Consider the following 21,998-nt stretch of genomic DNA (forward strand, 5'->3'; position numbering starts at 1 on the left):
ACAAACAAATCTTTCCTCTTTATAATATTAGTATAGATAATTATTATAACTGAGAGTTCAATTACATCAAAATTGAAATATTTTTTTTATTGCTTAGATGATTGGACGAGCTCACAGCCCACCTGGTGTTAAGTAGTTACTGGAGCTCATAGACATCTACAACCTAAATGCGCCACCCACCTTAAGATATAAGTTCTGCTTCTGCTCCTGCTTGCCAAGATTGCTTCACGGCAGAAATAGGCAGGGTGGTGGTACCTACACGCGCGGACTCGCAAGATGTCCTACCACCAGTAAAAACCACCAGTTGGTTTTGAATGTGTAAAAGAGCATTTTAAAAACATAATTAATCACTCAAATCAGCTTCTAATTAAATTCTGTCGACGCAATCTTAAAAAAAATGTAACGTAGAAATGAAAAAAAAAAAGCTCACTCTGCTCGGACAGTACTTAGCGAGAATAACCTCACTCCCACGTCAACTTGCATTCAATGCACCGACAAGAGCAAACGAATACTGATCCTTACGCTCCGTGCTTAGAGTTGGTATTCATTTACGACATCTTTGTCCCGCCTCTAAGGGGCGTAATTCCCCCTCCGGTCGGTGGACGAGTGCGTTCACACGACTTGTTATTACTTTTAAATTTTAATCACAATTCGTTGGTTGATTTCGGTAAAGAAAAACTGAAACTTTGCCTGACAAGTTTCGAGTCGAATTTCGCGACGTGAATCGGGAATTGCTGTTACGACATGTTAATGGATTGTTTGTATGTAGTTAACGCGAGTAAAAGTCATTTCGAAATTTTTAACCGGCGTCGTTATTATGATTCTTTTGTAGCAATTGTAAGTTACGTCTTTAAAATTATTGACGGGATTTATTACAAAACTTAAATGCGATTTTCTAATATTTATGAACTGTATAATAATTAATAATAGATAATAATGAAATAAATATTTAATAATCAACTTTACAGTATAGATAAATCAATGGCTTGTTGAAAGATCACTCAATAAAATCGTGTTATCATCCGAAAGCGCTGAGAAACGTTCGCTGTTGTATATTATTTGTTATTCGTTACAATAGGAAATTTATTTTTTAGCTAAAGTTATGAAATGTTGAGGAAATTATTCTTTCGGACCTTGCCATGAACAGACGAACTTATGATACGCCGGCACTCTTTTCAACTTTAAATTTACTTCCGAGTTTGCTTCGTGACAGGGAAACGCAAGATTACAAGACCTTGCGTTCACAATTTAAGTATAATTACAAGTAAATAATTAAACATTTATGAGGCAATGAGCAGGCCATATTGGCCGGACAAATTATAAGCCTAGGGGCAAACATGTTCTTGAGTGGAGATCGTGAATTGGCGAACGTAGTGCAGGACTTTCTCAGGCTCAGTGGAGTGGCGATCTATGCTTTTTTTTTCTTCTTACCTATGCTGATAGCCTTGAGAGGCTATTTCAACTTCGCCCTAACTTGTGTAGGTGAGCTCTCGGGGCTCAAACCGGAGTGTTGCTAAGACTGACCCTAGCAAGAGCAGTGCTTCGCTGAATCTACCACCGGATTGGAAACGCGACCCACTGAGAAGATCCGGCAAGAAACTCAGTGGACTGTTTCTATGGGTTAAAAAGATATATGCAGGGGATGGCAAGCCCTGCATGAGAGTAACCGAGGATCGTGCTCAATGGCGTGCAATTGAAGCAACCATGTCCAGCAGTGGACTGCAACAGGTTGATGATGATGATATATTTAAGTAGCCTAGTAGATGAGAATACTAAAGAAGCAAGTGACACATAGTGGCGTCTTCTGTTTACTGTTATCATGTACGTCATTTGGCCGCATTTTCTGAAATCATAATCAGTGGCAACTGTAAAAATGAATAAAATAATAATAATAATAATATAATACGTAGAATAAAATGACAGTCCGATAGTAATAAAATTAGGAAAATCATGGAAGACTGAGTTGGGTGAAGATAGTCGCATGAGTATGTAGGTATTTAATAAGAATGAATATGTATGAATATATTGGTTAATAATGGACGTTTGAATTATTATATCAAAATTAACAGGAGAGAAAAAAGCTGCAAGATGCAGTTACAGTTCTTATTTGTTTGGTGTGTGTGTGTAATCTGGATTCAGTGCTAATTGGAATCAATGCAATTGAATTAGAATGTGTAGATATACCGAATCTGAGATATAACGATATGTTCGGACTATCTAAGCACACGTCCTTACGGATCCATCAGATCCAATAACCTTTGCATTAGACGCTTGCAACTCTAACACTAGGCTTAGGAACCTCGCTAACCGTATTCGTCGAACTCGACAAAGAGTTCGACGTGCAACCCAACCCATGCATCAGCTCGCTGAGTTTCTCGCCGGATCTTCTCAGCGGGTCGCAATCCCGATCCGGTAGTAAATTCATTCGCGAAGCAGTTGCTCTTGAGTTGTTAGGTCTCCTTCGGAGGCGCTCGGGCAACTGTTAGCAAATCCCACCCCTCCTGGCTGAGCCTTTGCTCGCCCACCTGTCCTGGTGAAACTGGAAAGGCCTTCGCGCCACTAGTAATCCTAACATCATTTAAAAAAAAACTAAACTAAAATAATGAAGAATGTAGAACTTCACTATAATTTAGATTGCGAACCCATCATTAAATATATGAGTCAGAATCACGATGGTCATGCGACAATAAACGTCCTAGTTACCGCGCTAGGAAAAGCGTAGGTCATCGTGTTCAACGAGGACTTTTTCTTAACGTCAGCTCATTCAGTTTCTCGCCGGATATAAGAAGGTCGCGATTTCGATCCGGTGGTATTAGCATTCGCGAAGCAGCTGTCTTTTAGCAGTTAAGGCTGCTTCGGTACTTGAGCAGTATTGACGATGCCAAAACCATCGAGTTCTTTCAACCGTCTTCTTGAAGCGGAAAAGACTTCTGAGCGAACAGCAACTCATGAGATCCCTAAGAGCTCTGAATTAAAAAAAAAACTTCCAAAAATATTGCTTTAAATAAAGGTACCTACTTATCAATAGGGTCATTGGTGTATCACTAATGTAGAAATATTAGGTTATTAGAAAAATCAAGGTAGTGAGCAACGGCTTGGCTGTTTGGTATTGCTGGAGTCCATGAAAGACAGTAACTGTTTACCGTCAAATGGATCGTATAATCGTCTGCCAATAAAGGTAATAAAAAATAAATAAGTTAATGTTTTTTCAGTTGACTTGCAAATTATTCACTTTGTGTTTTTATATACAAAGTTAATTGATTTTAATAAACAAATAGGTATTCAATTGATTTCCATCAATTTATTTATCAAATATTAATATTACATTTGATTATGATGAAACTTCTGAATTTCTATTAAATCGTGTACCTACCTTTTTTTTAAATTTTTTTTTTGCTTAGGTGGTTGGGCGAGCTCACAGTCCACCTGGTGTTAAGTGGTTACTGGAGCCCATAGACATTCACACCGTAAATGCGCCACCCACCTTGAGATATAAGTTCTAAGGTCTCAAGTATAGTTACAACGGCTGCCCCACCCTTCAAACCGAAACGCATTACTGCTTCACGGCAGAAATAGGCAGGGTGGTGGTACCTACCCGCGCGGACTCACAAGAGGTCCTACCACCAGTAAAAATGGTTATAATAGGTAATTACACGTTCAGTGAATATGTAAAAAGTAAAGTAAAATGAATTGAAACGGTACGTAACGTACGGTTGCATTTCTGAAAACAAAACTGTAATTTTAGAAGATATTTTGGTCTTTTGGAAGAGTCGATAAAATTTAAAGAATCGTGTGATTCAATTAAAATAATTATTACATGGATTAGTTATGCAATTTGTCAATCTTATATATTCAGTTTTAGTGTTTTTTTCCAAAATTTACTTTTGTTTGTCTATTCAACAGAATAATATTTCAAAAACGTTGAACATTGAAGAAATGCATGTAAAAATAACCACATACGTTTTGTTTCCGTTTAAAATGATATTTAAACAGAATAAAACTTCTATTTATTAAAAGAAAATTATGTTTGCATTGTTCAGCTCACCCTCGACGGAAATCAACAAAATAATTAATGCGATTCGTCACAATTCACGTATCGGCGGCCATTTGTGCGGCCATTACCGACTTACCGTCGATAAGCTTTACTGCCAAACGACATGGTTAGTTTGAGCTCCTGGCACTTAATAAATTATAATAAATACATGCAAACGAAAGAACGTGCGTTTATTAATTTTCCGCAAATTTGATCTAGCGCTATAAATGCGGAGGCAATTTGTGATTAGAAGCACTGACTCCTTGGCTGGTGGATTCATTTGTGTTGAGTTGGTGAACAGGGCGTAAAATATATATGTCCTTCCGAAATACTAAGTTTAATTTTTCCATCGATACAACACGCTAGTTGCTATGTTTTTTTTATATAAGAGCTTACGTGTGAATGTTATTGTGACGATAATTATAAATTATCTCATTTTATACGTTAAAAATACTCATATTATTAACCTATAAAGGTAAATAGCATTCGTTTACTTAAATAGTGATTTTATTCAGTAAAAGTTCATGCGTAAGATGGTAAAAAAGATAAACTACATTCTCAAGCTATCGTGTCCAGCATTAAGCAGTTAATATTTAGCCCTGAAGCGAACGCGTATCGACGTCAGAGCCATTTGCATCGTGCACTTAACTTATTTATTTATTCATGGTATAATAACCACGAAACCCATGTAAGTAATCGGATCGGAAACGGCCCCATCGGCGGCGGCAAGTTCTCACAGTGCATAAACAGCGATCGGAGCATCAGTGCTTCGACTAAAGCGAATAAATACTTCGATACGATCGGCTCACCGTTTAACGAGAGGGCCTTTTCTGCGCCGCGGTGAGTCGTTTAGCGAATTTCAATAGTTATCGCGCGGAGAAAAACTCGCGATAGGGACGGGCGCGAGCGGCAAGCCCGGCGGGAGCGGGACGGAATTCACAAGAAAGAAGTAATAAAAAGTGATGGTGTGTGCGTGGTCGGAGTGTGGTGGCTTGGGCGGTGATGCAGGCCCCTCCCTGTGGCGGGCCGCCGGCCGCCTCGCCGCCGCCTCAGTCGAGTCGACAGCGCTCCAAGCCGCACCGGTCCGCTCTAGCCGCGGACGCGTAAATAGCGCGCGTAAAAAGTTTCTTCTCGCACTTCGTAACTTACGAACAGTCCCACTACATTCCTAAACGCATCGTAAACAATTAATATCAAAGCCTATGCTTGTATTATGTCAAACTGTTCACGTTTTGTGTTACGATTTTAAAACGAAGAAAGTGTTTTAGAAGAGAGATTTAACTATTTGCTTAATACGATAAAACTCATTTCGTGTACTTGTTTGAAGACTTTTTGTTTTATTCGAGATAAAAAAAAAAAAAACTAAAGTGTAATTGAGACATTTCAGTTTAAAAAGGTTTATTTATTTATTTGTAAAGTTGGAACGATTATGGTCCACTCCACCGATGGGATGTTCGGAAGGTGACAAGTTGTGGACTCCGAACGGCGGACTGGGCTCAGAGGGGACTAACTTGATGCTGCTACAAGGCGAGGGTCGAGATCGGCAGGGGCACGCCATGGAGGAAGACTGCTCCGCGCGCCCCTGTGCTACAGACTTCTCCATCGCAGCCATAATGGCAAGAGATAGACAAGAGCGAAGAGAGAGGCGGAGACATAGAGATCCCCGAGAAGATACTCTTACTCCACTAGGTATAACTTTTACATACATACATTTCAACGTAATCATATTCATATTACAAAAACATTAAGCGACATAGGTCTTAAAATGATTACATTTCAAATAATTTATTAAGTACTATGTCATTTAAATCATTTTTAGTAATGTACTATTCATTCATATTTATTTATTGATCGTATTCAAAATCACTTTAATGAAGAATAAAAACTGTTAATTATTTTGTGAATCGCAAGTCACTACCCCTTTAATGGGTACATGAATATTCGACTAATTAAATAATAAAAATAAATCATCCAAGTACAATTAATTAGAACTAATGAAAATTCTGAGTTTTTAATTTACATAAAATAATGCGTAAAATATAATACCCGCCCATTAAATTTTTGAAGAAAATCTTCAAAGTATTATATATAACGAATTATGTGTTACATTAATGTCTTAAAGTCTTCTATAAATCATCATTAAATCTAGCACAAAAACAAAAAAAATACACATTAAAATTATTATTTTGATATTAAACCACTTTTATCTTTACATTATTTTAATTAACTTGTTCAAGAAACAAGATTCTATTTTTTAACTTGTTGTCACCATTAGGATTCTTGCACGGCAGCTTAAAAAAAATTTGTATTCGATTAAATTTCTTAATGAATTTATGATTTAAGTAAACATATTTGTGAAATACGTAGGTATAGCGTTTCACCTTTTTTACGTTTCACGTTAATTGAGAGTGAAGATCAAGGATCAAGACAATTTAATGAAATATATTCAACTATTTTTTATAAGCCTTACCTTTAATACCGAGCCTTACAAAATCGATCTATCTATATAATATATAAAAATGAATTGCTGAGAAAATATAAAAAAGCTCGGAATTATATAAAAACAAACAATTTTGTTTTTCCTTTGATGTGTCCCCTTGATGTGTCTTTTATTTATCAATTGAGGCACTACGAAGTCTGCCGGGTCAGCTAGTAAATAAATATATGCTTAACAGCAATAAAATTATTCATAAAAATATTTATAGAGGAGCATTGAAAAGATGGTGTCTGAAGATAATTTCGAAGGCACTTTTATTGTGATTTTCTAGATCTCATGGTTTTGGTTATCATATCAATCAATCAAATTCTTTCAATTATTTGGTCATCAAATTCAAAATATCAATCAAATTATTGCTGTAAAACCGGTTTTTTGAATTATTTATTGTGATGTTTACATATATATTATCTACATTATTTGTTTTGTTTGATTTTTGCGACTCTTTGCAGAAAGAATCTTACAATTCTACAAATTTCAAATTGTATTGTTCCGAGTCTGTCAGTGAGAGTTTCTTACAAGTAATTTGGTCTCTATCTGAATAAGGCAGGTAGGTCATTTCAGTCTTCTACTACTAGCATTTTTCATCTACTTTCGTTTAATCTCTACGTAATTCTAAATTGATTATAATTGGATTGAAACGTTTTTTACTAAGAGTCCAAGTCATATCAAAGATACCCTGTTGTGAGCACGCATGATAAGACATTCCCTTTACACGAGAAAATATTATTATTCGTTCCAAGTTTTAAGGTTCCAATAGCTACTGTTAGGTACAATGCAATTCAGATTTCAAACTCGCATGTCGCTTCAAGCTACGGTAGGTAGCGGTACGTTTTGCGGTAGGCAGTAGCTTGGCTCTGCCCCTGGCATTGCTGAAGTCCATGGGCGACAGTAACCACTCACCATTAGGTGGGCCGTATGCTCGTCTGCCTACAAGGGCAATAAAAAAAAAACTACCTGCAAGGTAGGTGGCGACTAGTGGCCTTTATGATGTGATTGTTTGTTGATTGGTAATTTCCTAATACCATGGGTTATACCCGTTTACGCAAATCAAAAATAAATAAATATTAACCGCTTCGTTGACATCGTAATAGATAATTTAAAAAAATACTATTTCTGTATTCATCGTTGTTCAAATATAAACAGCATGTCTATCAAATTAACCGACGGAACTTAACGAACCAAAAAACACTGCTATATTTCAGGACAATATGTATTCTATACATCACTGATACTTTATATCAAATTAGATTTAACAAATATTTGTAATCTCCAATAGTTTCTCTCTCGACACGAATTCAGGAAATAGATGTTTTAAGAAATCACCAAGTGTATTGGTTTTGTTCTTCCGCTCGACATAGAATTAACTACACCCGATATGCTGATCATACAATATTAATTACCTTCACTTTTGGATCTGTAAGAGCTTTTGTATAGTGTAAAAAGCTATTATAGCTATATTGTATTATATATGTACCTTAATTCCGAGAATATTGAATAGAGGCTTAAAGCTAGAAAGAATCCAAAAATCTAAGTGCTGATTGATGATCGTCGTGATTGTAGTTTGGAAATAAGTTACAGAATCGAACAAACACAGATTCTCTTTTAATTAAAGACCATTTGGTGTGACAGGCATCTAAGCATTCAGCCCCGCACTAACTGGCAAGTTGCTATATAATACCTACCTATTGTTTGAAATCTGGGTGTAGAAACTTATAAATATCGTGCAGTAAACAAGGTCTTGAATGTGGACGCATTTCGACCTGTTCTTAAAAGAATAGAATAACTAAACGTTGAAAAAGAAATAAAAAAAGGTAAAAAATAAAATGGGTTATTATGGGCACAAAATTAGAGTTCCTAAATAAGAATTGTCTTCGTTAATAGTCGGAAGAATGAACGTTTGAATAATAGAGGGAGAAAGAGAAATAAGAAAAGGAATCTTGACAAAAAAGTCTGCGCTAATGGTCTAATAAAGACACCACCCATAGACACAGCCCACTGAGTTTTTCCTCGGATCTTCTCAGTGGGTCGCGTTTCCGATCCGGTGGTAGATTCTGCGAAGCACTGCTCTTGCTAGGGTCAGTGTTAGAATCACTCCGGTTTGAGCCCCGTGAGCTCACCTACTAGTTAAGGTTACGCTGATATAGCCTCTCAAGACTATCAGCTTAGGTAGGAAAAAAGAAGACACCTGAGATCTGTATTAAGAGATCTTTGTGTTTAAGATTCAGGGCGTCTTAATGAGCCCGACCTTCGTTAATAGATGACGTTTGAAGAAAATTACTTTGAAGAACAGGCCTTCTCTCTAAAAATGAAATTAAGTCAATGAAACGCCGAAATATATTCAAAGTTTGGACATACATTTGTACAAAATGTATTTGTTGAAAATAAATTGGGAATTTAAAAAGATATTCTTTGACAACTACCTCATTTATTATTCGGAATGTACGCGGGAAAATATTTATTTAGTGTGGGATTTTATAAAAATATTCTTTTGATCTCGGAAGATAGGAAATCGGTTCGCGATGATAGTTAGAATGAGGTAACTAAAAACTTACCTAAAAATTGGTGCAGACGCCACGTAATTGGGTGCGAATAGTGTGTTCATGTCATAATTTATTTGTGGTTTTTATATCTTAAGAAAAAAGTATAGTAATATCTGTGTTACTCAATTAAAAAAAATTCTAAATCATTTAGAATAGTAATGCGCAAATGTTCTAAAAATGAAATACGTATTCCGTCCAAAAAGAAATGTTTTAATCAATGATTAGTTATATCTACTATTATGATAGATAGTAATTCTATTAATGTTTCAGTTATTATGCTCAATATGATTTCAAATGAAGCAAGTGTTAATTTGAATTAAAAAAATAAGAAAAAATAAAACGATCTCTCCCAATGATATCCATTTTCTGGCTTTGCGGTTGATGCAACCGCTAACGCGTCTATTAAGCGTGTTTTAACTTTACTAAATTTTGTTGTTGTCAAAAATCCAAGTCTCTTTCAATACAATGATAATTTATTTTTAAATTAAAATAGCTTGAAGATAAGATAATGACATAGGTACAAAGTTATAAAAAAATAACGCGTTAACAATACTTATGTCCTGAATCTCAGTGAGAATTATTTACGATAGTGCTTGTTCTATTACAGAGAAATTCGTAGACGCGACAGCGTCTGCTTCAGGATCGCCGTCACCGCCTCTGGTTGAATTCGAGAGAGACTCTCCGGTGGACGTTTCCTCAACTTCCGAGGCCGGGTCTGCCAGTGGTACCGCTGGCGGATCGAGAGCCGTCTCACCCCCTCCTCGTAATCCGCAGCTGGTTGAGCGATGGTCCAGCGAGGAGATGCGCCACATACAATGCCACCTCGAAACTAAGGAACTTTGGGACAAATTCAACGAACTCGGAACTGAAATGATAATCACGAAGACTGGAAGGTGAGCTGCTTGCTTTCACTTGACACTTGATTTTAGTAGTAATCACTACATAGTATAAAACAAAATCGCATTCTCTGTCCTTATATCCCTATGTATGCTTAAATCTTTAAAACTACGCAACGGATTTTGATGCGGTTTTTTTAATAGATAGAGTGATTGAAAAGGAAGGTTTATATGTATAATAACATCCATTAAACTGGAGAATCACTGGAGAAATCAATAATAAATTACAGTTTCCGAAACGAAGCGAGGGCGGGTCGCTAGTATCCAATAAAATGAGTTTTTAGTCGTAATAGTCACAAAAAATATTCTCTACTGTTTTAACCCGTATATTGATGCACATATCGCGAATTGTATATATGGAAAATCAATGATGGCGGTTCGTAGATAAGACAATATTGTCAGAATACAGTGCTTACGTTTGTTTATGCCTGAAGAACTCAGTGTGCATACGGTGGATCACACAGACATCTCAATGTGAACGTTGCCATCGATTCTAAAATATGAGGTCAAAGTTTTGAGATATATTGCATAATTGCTGTCCCACCCTTCAAAGCAGAAATGTTGACAGCAGGATGTTTTGTGAGCATCAGGTATTTCTATTTCGCCATTCTTACCGCGACGTAGTCATGCGTTAAACACTCATATCTCAAGGGAACATTCGTCTTGTGATATAATCACCGAATATACTTTTTAATTTTATTATTCCATTATTTATTGAATCAAATAAATCTCGAATTGTGTATGACAAGTTCCTTACTCACTCGTATTCAGTTTTATACAGTTTTTCCCTAATATTTCAAATTAGTATTAAATTAAACTGATACTTATCAGTAGGCAGCGGCTTAGTTCTGTCCCCGGCATTGCGGACTTCCATGGGCGACAGTAACCACTCACCACCAGGTGGGCCGTATGCAAGTCTGCCTAAAAGGCCAATACAAAAAAGTACAAAAATATAATCGCTATTAATTGTTCTGTTATACCTATATATGTATGTAGTATGCATCAATCATTAAGTTTAATGTGTCAGACCGCCTGGATAGCTATATTCTTCTGGCCCTGTAAAATCATGAGATTTACAATCCTTTATTGGCAATCTAATTGCTCAATACTTTTACCGTTGTACTTATTAAAATATGACTTTACGCCAACTAATTGATTGCGATCGTAAATCCGAGCTCCTTTTAATGTTAAACATGCGTTATTGAGTTTCAATTTTCATAGCGCGCAGTGAATAGCCACTTAACTTTTGTAAAGAAAAATTAAAACTCTGTGGTAGGTAGGTAATCGAATCCGGCGGTTGTTTCGAGATCAAGGTAATAATCGGCAATGCGTTTCGGTGGCGATAAGGTTGGTAGTACACTGGCGACGTCAGCGGCGCGAGGCGTGTCGGTCGCGCTGCGCTGACGAACAATGGCCAATCGAGCCCGCATTGGACGTTGCACGGTCACCGTGCTTTTTAACTCACGAATCTCAGTCATTACCAGCGCGGAAAGGACCTGAATCTACATTCAAAATTGTACGGCTTTTTTAAGGCTATTTCAGCGTAACCTTAACTAGTACGTCATCTCACGGGGCTCAAACCGGAGTGATGCTGACCCTAGCAAGAGCAGTGCTTCGCAGAATCTACCACCGGATCGGAACCGCGACCCACTGAGAAGATCCGGCTAGAAACTCAGTGGGCTAATGTACGGCTTAATCACTGTTAATCAGCTCGAATGTTCATAAATAAACCGAAGTGATGCTAACATTGACCCTAGCAAGAGCAATGCTTCGCAGAATCTACCACCGGATCGGAAACGCGACCCACTGAGAAGATCCGGCTAGAAACTCAGTGGGCTAATGTACCGCTTAAGCACTGTTAATCAGCTCGAATGTTCATAAATTACCAACTGACGTTGCTTATGAATTGAATCGTAAATCAACGGCCGATAGGAGAGCGAGCGTCGCAAATTTAACAAACCCAATCTTTTGATAACGTCGCCCTTTTAAAACAGAACAAACAGCTAAAACAAGAGCGAAACGTCGACGATAAAACTCATTGGTTCGTTACCGATGTTTACTGATGAAATTTTATTTAATATCAAAATCTATAAAGAAAACTTTGGCGATGGCCAAGCGTAATGCCTAAAACAATGAGCCCTGTCACGGACTATAAAGCTGTATTAATACCGCAGTTATTTATTCGTCGTAATGTTCTCGAGTTAACGACGCCTCGGGCATTCGGTTTTTCTACCACGCACCATAAAATACAACAACGGGAAATATACCCTTATTTGAAAACTAATCGGTCCAGAACGATTTTTGGAATGTTTGTGCCGAGTATACTTTGTAATTGCAATATTAAAGTAAGCCTATTTAATACGAACACCATAGGTCATGTGAAGGTTTTTTGTGCTGGTACGTAAGATAAATCAATGAAATTAAAAGTTAGGAGTATCTAAAGGAGTATTTAAAGTTCTTAAATTAAAAAAAGAGAAAAATCTCGTATTAACTATGAGAAAAGTAATTTCAATGGTACAACGGCAGCAAAGGGAAGCAGCAATAGAGATAATTTGTCTCATATCGTCACGCGAGCTTATCCGGCTCGGCCCGGTCGATTAACATAAATCTCGGCAACTAACCGTCACGAATGTAGGACTGGCTAGGGACGCGGGTAACGGCTAAACAAACTGACGCGAGCGTCGATGCGATCGCGCGACATTCGCGTGTCGCAGCGACGGCCCGCGACGAATCGCGACCGTTGCTAGCCAGCATAAATCAGCATTATCTCGCGAGATAGCCGCGCGTTTGGACCCACCCCGCCATATCACGCGGAGCCCTGTGTCGTTCGAAAAAATTAATGACTCGGAAAAACGATTCGCTTATGAGGGATCTTTCACTGTAATTGAATTGCTCCGCAGAGATCGGCCGTACTGTCGGGAAAACTGCGAGAATCATATATGTCCGAACAAAACGTGCACTCGGTTCTTTTCGACAACTTCATCAAGAGGAATGATTTTTAGAGCACTTCCAACAGCAGGCTTCTTTTATTATTGAGCTATAATAAAACTAATCTTGCCTTAAAGATGTTTCTCGAATTGTTTTCTAGAACAAACTTATTGAAAATATGTACACTTGTTTAATCTGCGCGCATTAGTTGCATTCGCCCCTTCCAGATTAACATAACAAACGTAATAGAATAATTTAAATTATTTACTTTAGTTCGTCGGTCGTCACACACTAATAGCCCCCAGAGCTAACGCGTTAAGCTCCGTTTTTGAAACAGGACTGATCGTTACACGTAGTCTATTCAATTGGACCCATTTTTCATTCGTTCTACAAATATTTTGATACATATCCGATACGCGGATTATTTCTTACTGGACTTAATACATTAAAAAAAATGCATGTGAAAGCGTTTATTTAAAATTAACGTTTTTTGGAACACCAAAAATGTTCTTGATTTTTTTAGAAAACAAAACGCTAGTACGTTCCGTAAGTAAGTGCAGATCTATAAGTGAATTTTTGCAAGTCGCCACTTGATGTTTGAATAGAATTAAATCAAAACTTTAGTCCAAATACTACCCTACTTTTTTTTTTAAACCTGAGCTTGACGTAATCTTAACTAGTAGGTGAGCTCACGGGGCTCAAAACGGAGTGATGCTAGCACTGACCCTAGCAAGAGCAGTGCTTCGCAGAATCTACCACCGGATCGGAAACGCGACACACTGAGAAGATCCAGTGAGAATCTCAGTGGGCTGTGTCTTATCACTGTATATCTGGTTAATTCGCTCGTCGAGCCCTTCGTCGCAAGCGACGGGTTCGACGAGGACGGTAACCGGTGCTTGTGGTACCTAAAAGCACCGTTAATGGATCGGGAGGATCCGTAATGACGTGTTCTGGGCGACGTCGACTGTTTACCATTCGGTCTACAGGTTCGGGTATGGCCACCCTACACAATTTTTTTATTTTTATAGCTTAGATGTGTGGACGAACTCACAGCCCACCTGGTGTTAAGTGGTTACTGGAGCCCATGGACATCTACAATGTAAATGCGCCACCCACCTTGAGATATAAGTTCTTAGATCTCAGTATAGTTACAACGGCTGCCCCACCCTTCAAACCGAAACGCATCACTGCTTCACGGCAGAAATAGGCAGGGCGGTGGTACCTACCCGCGCGGACTCACAAGCGGTCCTACCACTAGTTATTGTTTGTATGGTAAGATACCCGCCACTTAAAGGTTAAATATACGTTTCCCTACAATCAAATACTGCCAATAGAATTTAAATTAACATGTTTTCGTAACACGATCTATCGACGGCCGCGAACAACGGGATACCTAGTGAAGATGTTTTCTGCGTATTACTTGCCAACGCTTTAATCGTTTGATCGCGAAGTTGGCACGCCGATGCCTCTATGATTTACATCTCACCGACTATCTCACAATCGTAAATTTAAGGTATCATAAAACGTATTTCAACTGCCGCGACTTCTCTTTGTTGTTCGTGATGAAGATGAAAAAAAAACTGGATCGTTTAGCACCTAAATCATCAAATATACTATCAAAATCACAGTTATCTTACGAAAATTCACAATGAATTATTGTTTTCTATAAAATATATAACAAAGTTTTGATCGCCGTCATTATTGTGAATAAATATAATGATAATAAACGTTAACTATATTGAATCAGATTTTCTATTAACCGCTTTCTTCTTCCGCATTTAATTCAAACAGCTTAATTAAAAGTCGGTTTTTGTTTGATGAATATTTTTATCAACCGCTTAAAAATAAAACGGATCAATGTAAATTTACATGTCTATTAGATAAAAACTGCAATAAAAACAACGCTTTAATGATAGTTTGTTTAAAAAAAGGTTGTTTATTTCGACCGCACGCAAAACAGAGCAAATCGAATGTATTTACGTAGTTGTAAATTATTTAAGTTACTTCTAACTAAAATACGTATTATTTAATCTTCTTCTTCTATATATATAAAAATGAATTTCTGTTCGTTAGTCTCGCTAAAACTCGAGAACGGCTGGACCGATTTGGCTAATTTTGGTCTTGAATTATTTGTGGAAGTCCAGAGAAGGTTTAAAAGGTAGATAAATATGAAAATTCTCGGAATTAAATAAAAATAACAATTTTGTTTTTCCTTTGATGTGTCCCCCGTCGGACGGATTCCTTTTGTTTGTTTTAAGTTTATTTTATACAAAAATTTAGGTCTTTTATTTATCGATTGAGGCACTACGAAGTCTGCCGGGTCAGCTAGTATTAAATAGTTATCTTATACCTTTAAACGAGCAATTCTTGTATGTTAATATATATGTATAAAATCTGAATCTCGGAAACGGCTCCAACGATTTTCATAAAATTTAGTATACCTACAGGGGATTTCGGGGGCGATAAATCGATCTAGATACGATTTATTTTCAGAAAATGTTGTTGTATTCGTGTTTTCAATAATCAAATCTTACCGACATCTATTGGCAAATAATAATACTATTTTTCTTAATTGAGGGCAACTAACCGCTTTAAAGACATAACAAGATGGCGTTATAAAAAAAAACCGGTCATCATATAGTTATTTAAGTTAGAAATAGCTTAAATAATAAGAAAGATGGAAATAAATTAAGTTTTTCGCAGTGAAGGCTTTGCGGGACATTCAGCGGCTACACGTTCACGGGGGCCAGTTCGCAATTTGTCGCACTCGCGCGATAATTGTTGATATACGATCTCTATCCGACGCTGTAATTGTCAACGTTTAATCTTCTAATTGGATCGCATTTAGCAATGCCAGTGCGTCGCTCCTACCTATTAGGAACGATAGTTTTGCAATTTAAAATAAAATAAAATAAAAAAAATAAAAATTAAACCGTCTTTCGGTAATACTTGTAAAACATAAACCGATGGAGCCATAAAAGCCGGTGGATCGAGCGAACGAAGTCGGAAAGCAATTTGCAACGCCAATTTCAAGAACAGTAAAAAGTGCGATTCACAAGTGCAACTTGAGACGGCGTTTAAGAGCGAACCGGGGCGGCGCCCACCGGGGGCGAGAAAACAATTTGGAATTTTATCGACGGCTAGGAGGCGCGGGGAGGCCGTGTTACCTCTGATTTATGTTCTACATTAGACGCGAGGTGAAATAAACTCGCGAAATGCATACATCCTGAAACATACATACATGCATACATACTTTTACTGGTGCTAGGACCTCTTGTGAGTCCGCGCGGGTTGGTACCACCGCCCTGCCTATTTCTGCCGTGAAGCACTAAGGCGTTTCGGTTTGAAGGGTGGGGCAGCCGTTGTAACTATACCTGAGATCTTAGAACTTATATCTCAAGGTAGGTGTCGCACTAACGTCGTAGATGTCTATAGGCTCCAGTAACCACTCAAAACCAGGTGGGCTGTGAGCTCGTCCACCCATCTAAGGAAGAAAAAAAACGTTCGTTACCATACGGTGTTACTTCAGAAAATTTGACAATAGAAACCAATAACTTTCATAGTTACATATATTCTTAATGTTTTGCTCAGCAATTTGGCAAAGACAACTTGGTCTGCCGACGCAGTGGTTTTGGTGACGACAATATAAAAAACAAAGGATGTTGTTGACGAAATTTCATAACACATTTTCACGGTCAACAAATATTGTTTTGGGGCTTTTATTACACGACGCTTATTCCGAGGAAGTATTATATTATAGAAATTAGTGCCTGCCCGCTTAACTCGAATGGCGGTATAGTCGCTTTTTTATGATTGAAAGATTACTAGTGGCCTGGAGGCCTTTCTAGTTTCACCAGGGTAGGTTGGCAAGCAAGGGCTCAGCCAGGAGGGGTGGAATTTGCTAACAGCTACTTGAGAGCCTCCAAGGAGACCTATCGACTCAAACGTAGCTGCATCGCGAATGAATCTACTACCGGATCGGAATCGTGTATAGTCGCATCACATCATCATATAAGAGTATATTTATATTCTATTGATAAAACCTTAAATCTCGAAAATAGCTATAAAAAAAGTGGACAGAAGATATTGAGCTGTTTTGTTTTTGGTTTTTTATTTGTACATTCCTTTTTTTTTGTAGGCAGACGACCATACGGTCCACCTGATGGTGAGTGGTTACCGTCGCCCATGGATTTCAGCAATGCCAGGGGCAGAGCCAAGCCGCTTCCTACCTTCTTATACACTTCTCGTTAGTCTGCTGAAAGAGATTTGTAACATACTAAAGTAATAAAAATGCCTTGGTGCTCAAATTTCAGTTGCTATATTTTTCTGCGTAGATATACAAACGCAGAAAGAAAATTATAACAAAATTTTGTGCAATTCTAAAAGTTATAATTACAAAATCGAGGATTAATAAAAATCATAACTTCAACACGGCATTACCGACTAAGCCGTGGTGTCTTTCAAATTCAAAAGTTAATTTCCCTAAAACATCAAATGAATCGAGTTGCCCGAAGCTCTCGCGTTATTTAACTTATACAAAAGTTTAAATTGAAAACGCTACCAACTCTTTGCGGAGACGGAGTCAAATTTTGAACTTTGCTACTGAATCGGAAATTTCTTTATAAATATCTTATTAGGCTTAAATTCAGTTGGTGTCACGCTGCTGACATTAATTTTATTCGTGAAAGACGGGAACGGAGCGCTCCCGGAGACCTCGGCTTCGGGGAGCAGTGAAAATGTATGCAAACGGCAAACGCTGTACTTGGCGGGCTGAAAACGACAAAAGAATTAAGGAGCTCTCAGGGCTGCCACGTACAACAACGTATCCAGAACAAGTCGGCGCGGTGACACCACCCACTACTAAACGCGCCTTTTCTTGCTAATTCACAATTAACTTTACATTCTATCTTATTAGAGATATTGTGTGTCAATATATGAACGACCAATTTCATTCAACAATAAATTCTATTTTATGTCGACGGTTCTTTGTGTCTGTTACAAAGAACGCCCTAATCACTCACTCAACGAATGTACGATATGAAAAGTTCCAAGACGTGTAATTATACCGGAAAATTACAAGTTGAGAGCGAACCCTTTCTGTTATTTTTATTGGCCGTTTTTAATTTTCCCTTATTTATTTATTAGCGCAGCCCTATCTTTCTCGGCTATCTAGGTTATGTGAATAGAACACATGCAGCTTATTCGAATACAGGTCGTTATAGATGTGTGATTCATGTAAATGCACGAGTTTACAAATGTAGCGAGGATATCGTGAGCTAATCTCGTCCCCGCGCGACCCCCCATGCTTGCCAGAGGGCAATATGCCTCCGGGTCTAGGGTGGTAGAACTGCTCGAGAAAACGTGTAAACTAATTATGTACATTTTCGTGGCCACTTATTTACATAACCACGGGTTGAGGCCCGCTTTCACCGTGAATATTTCATTTGTAATCTTTACTTTGACGGTTTAATATGACAGCTGTTGTTTTGTTTTGAGGAAACTTTTAATTTTTGTCGTTCTCTTCCGGTACAACCACCCTTTGTGTGCTGTTTTGACGCCTACTTTAATCATAGGCGGTAGTCGAAGAAGTTTTATACAGAAACATGTCTGGGAAACATCGACTGGTGGTAATTTCCATTTTTGATAATTGTTGTTTTACTCAACAAGGCGCTTATTAAACAGATGACTATTTTTTTCATCTAACAAAGATTAATTTAATTTATCCAGCCGTTTAAATATCGATAGATCGACAAAGCTGCGATACATATAGCGGACAATGTTGACATTTGCCAACCATGTCGCTAATTTACAGGAAGCCCTCAAGTAAATCTATTAGTAGGTAATGAGCGAATAGGGCTGTGCGGTGGTGGTATTTATACCGCGCCTTCGCGGTAGCTAATTTATGGAAGCAAGTACGCGGAAAATGTTTAAATACGGAGTTGAGACCCGTCGCTTTGTGCTGTTGACTTAAGGTAGCCATCCAATACGCTGAGCAAAAAACAAGCCGTGAATAACTAACTCATATATAAAATATCTTCATAACGTCACATATGTACACTATTACACTGTATGTGGAACCAAAAAAATCATTAAATATGAACTCTTGAGTTTTTTTATCTGCTTCTAATATATTAAGCAGGTATCTTCTCTATATATAAAAATGAATTGCTCTTCGCTAGTCTCGCGAAAACTCGAGAACGGCTGAACCGATTTGGCTAATTTTGGTCTTGAATTATTTGTGGAGTCCAGAGAGAAGGTTTAAAAGGTTTAGATAAATATGAAAAAATCCCGGTATTAAATAAAAATAACAATTTTGTTTTTCTTTGATGTGTCCCCCGTCGGACCGATTCCTTTTGTTTGTTTTGAGTTTATTTTATACAAAAGTTTAGGTCTTTTATTTATCGATTGAGGCACCATGAAGTCTGCCGGGTCAGCTAGTTAAAACTAAAAACAATTGAACCTTTTCTTTTATACTAAATTCTTAATAGAGTTAGTTTACGAATTCGAAGACTACAAGTATAGAAATTGATTAGAAACAGAGATTATTTTCGATGATTTTTGTATTTATCTGAAAAACACTCGGTTGTTTCAATAAGCAGTTAATATTAAAACAAAGAAACAATTCAAGACATTGTAGAAATTAACATACCTCTGTCAAATTTTTACTAGGTTTATTCTCTTGTTACGACTACTTTCAATTTAGAATATTATGTAGTTATTTATAATAATGCTAATGAAATTAGAGCTCATATTAATGTCATCTATCAAGCAAGTCTAAAAAAAACAGATTCGTAGATTTTCATTTTTTTTTAAAGAAAACCTCAAGCTACTTACTCTTAACACCACAGAAACTTATTTTATTGTTTCATTAGAGTACCTATAAATAAATTAAACCAGATATTACCTATGTCGATAGAATATTTGCCCCAAAATTTGGAATACGGTGAACATCGACAATAAGGCGATTGTCAAAATGAGATCTCTAAACTAGTTTGACCCGTAGTTTGAGATATCTTATAGGTCACGACATTATCACAGAACCTCTTGCCGATTATGGCTCCACGACCCTCCTCCTTCCCTCTCCACGCTGACGTCTAGCGTTTTAACAGCCACTACGTGATCTCTAAAATAGGGATGTCAATATACGTTAGTTATTGTATGCTCTTAATTATTATAGATCTTACATTATAACTGCTCAGGTCTGACAATTGGAAATTATGCGACCCTAGACATCTCAAGCTACTACTATACTAATTTTTACTAAAATTACTATTCTGTAGTAGAAGTATTGAGTATTGGAGCTCTCACCTAAATTTCTACCATAAGTAATAGTTCAAAATGGCTTGTCATTATTGCTTCGCATATAAAATTCGCATCTCACGTCTTAAAGTAATAAAAAAAAGTAAAGGTCAATCACATCGCGCTTTTTTTTATTGCATAGATGGGTGGACGAGCTCAGAGTCCACCTGATGTTAAGTGGTTACCGGCGCCCATAGACATTTACAACGCAAACGCCGCCACCAACCCTGAGTCATGAGTTCTAAGGTCTCAGTAAAGTTATAATGGCTGCCTCACCCTTCAAACCGAAACGCATTACTGCTTCACGGCAGAAATAGGCAGGGTGGTGGTACCTACCCGTGTGGACTCACAAGAGGTCTTACCACCAGTAAAAATCTGCAAAAAAGCTGCAGAACTATTGCGTAAATGACGTTGCATAGATATAATTATACCACATCATAATATACCTATAATCATGCCTTTTATGTTCTTAATAATGCAAATATAAATGTTTGTTTGTGTGTTTGTTCTTTATTTGTTCTCAAACCATTACGACGGTGATTGAATTTGGTATAGTTTATGTTAACACATCAAGGAAGGTTTTTGTCACTGCACCTTCACAGTACGATAGGTTATACACGACTAATTTCAACAAACCCATCTACTGGTGGTAGGACCTCTTGTGAACTGGTGGTAGGACCTCTTGTGAGTCCGCACGGGTAGGTACCACCGCCCCGCCTATTTCCGCCGTGAAGCAGTAATGCGTTTCGGTTCGAAGGGTAGGGTAGCCGTTGTAACTATACTGAGACCTTAGAACTTATATCTCGAGGTGGGTGGCGCATTTACGTTGTAGATGTCTATGGGCTCCAGTAACCACTTAACACCAGGTGGGCTGTGAGCTCGTCCATCCATCTAAGCAATAAAAAAAAAAAAAAAAAAAAATTCATAAATTAGTAATAGTTAGGTACAGAGGAGCTTTCTTGGGTTTTACTACGGAACTATTGAACAAATACCATTTATAACAATTAATGCATAAACCTTTTGTTTTGGTGATATCATTTTCCGATATTGGGTTGTAAAATAACATTATAGATCCATGCGAAGGCATAAATAAGTCGACACTCACACTGCGCTATTTTCCCTGAGTCATATAATTTCTAAAAGAATTATTCTAGAACAATTAAAGGTTTTTTGGGGTTAGTCTAGATTTTACTAAACCATCAGGGAAATCAGTACGCGTATAACCTACTGAAAATCAAGAATTTCTCGGAAAGCTTTTATTGTATTGCTTTAACGTGTGAACGGGCACACGACCCACATAGTGTTAAATAATTACCGGCGCTTATAGAAATAAGCAGCGTAAATATCGCCACCCAGCTTGAGAGATTAATTCTAAGTTTTTTTTTTTATTGCTTAGATGGGTGGACGAGCTCACAGCCCACCTGATGTTAAGCTGTTACTGGAGCCCATAGATATCTACAACGTAAATGCGGCACCCACCTTAAGATATAAGTTCTAAGGTCTCAGTATAGTTACAACGGCTACCCCACCCTTCAAACCGAAACGCATTAAGTACTGCTTTACGGTAGAAATAGGCGGGGCGGTGGTACCTACCCGCGCGGACTCTCAAGAGGTCCTACCACCAGTAATTACGCAAATTATAATTTTTGCGGGTTTGGTTTTTATTACACGATGTTATACCTTTACCGTGGAAGTCAATCGTGAACATTGTTTGAGTACGTATTTCATTACAAAAACTGGTACCTGACTGCGGGATTCGAACACCGTTGAATCGCTACACACGTATGCACCGGACGTCTTATCCT

At 37.7% G+C, this 21,998-nt stretch overlaps 1 protein-coding gene across 2 annotated transcripts in view; it reads left to right on the forward strand.

Moving 5' to 3' along the window:
• Positions 1 to 5,028: 5,028 nt before the first annotated feature.
• LOC101738862 (T-box transcription factor TBX20) overlaps positions 5,029 to 21,998 on the forward strand; it is a 42,976-nt gene continuing 26,006 nt past the window's right edge. Inside the window, exons 1-2 of one of the 2 annotated variants that reach the window (XM_004930910.3) lie at positions 5,029 to 5,722; positions 9,678 to 9,963. In XM_004930910.3, the coding sequence (XP_004930967.1) occupies positions 5,479 to 5,722; positions 9,678 to 9,963 (530 nt within the window). In that variant the 5' untranslated portion in view covers positions 5,029 to 5,478. The remainder of the gene's footprint in view (positions 5,723 to 9,677; positions 9,964 to 21,998) is intronic. The other variant, XM_021351164.3, reaches the window with a different exon arrangement.

The sequence above is a fragment of the Bombyx mori genome, chromosome 4 (assembly GCF_030269925.1).
Source record: "Bombyx mori chromosome 4, ASM3026992v2".
NCBI classification, from domain to species: domain Eukaryota; kingdom Metazoa; phylum Arthropoda; class Insecta; order Lepidoptera; family Bombycidae; genus Bombyx; species Bombyx mori.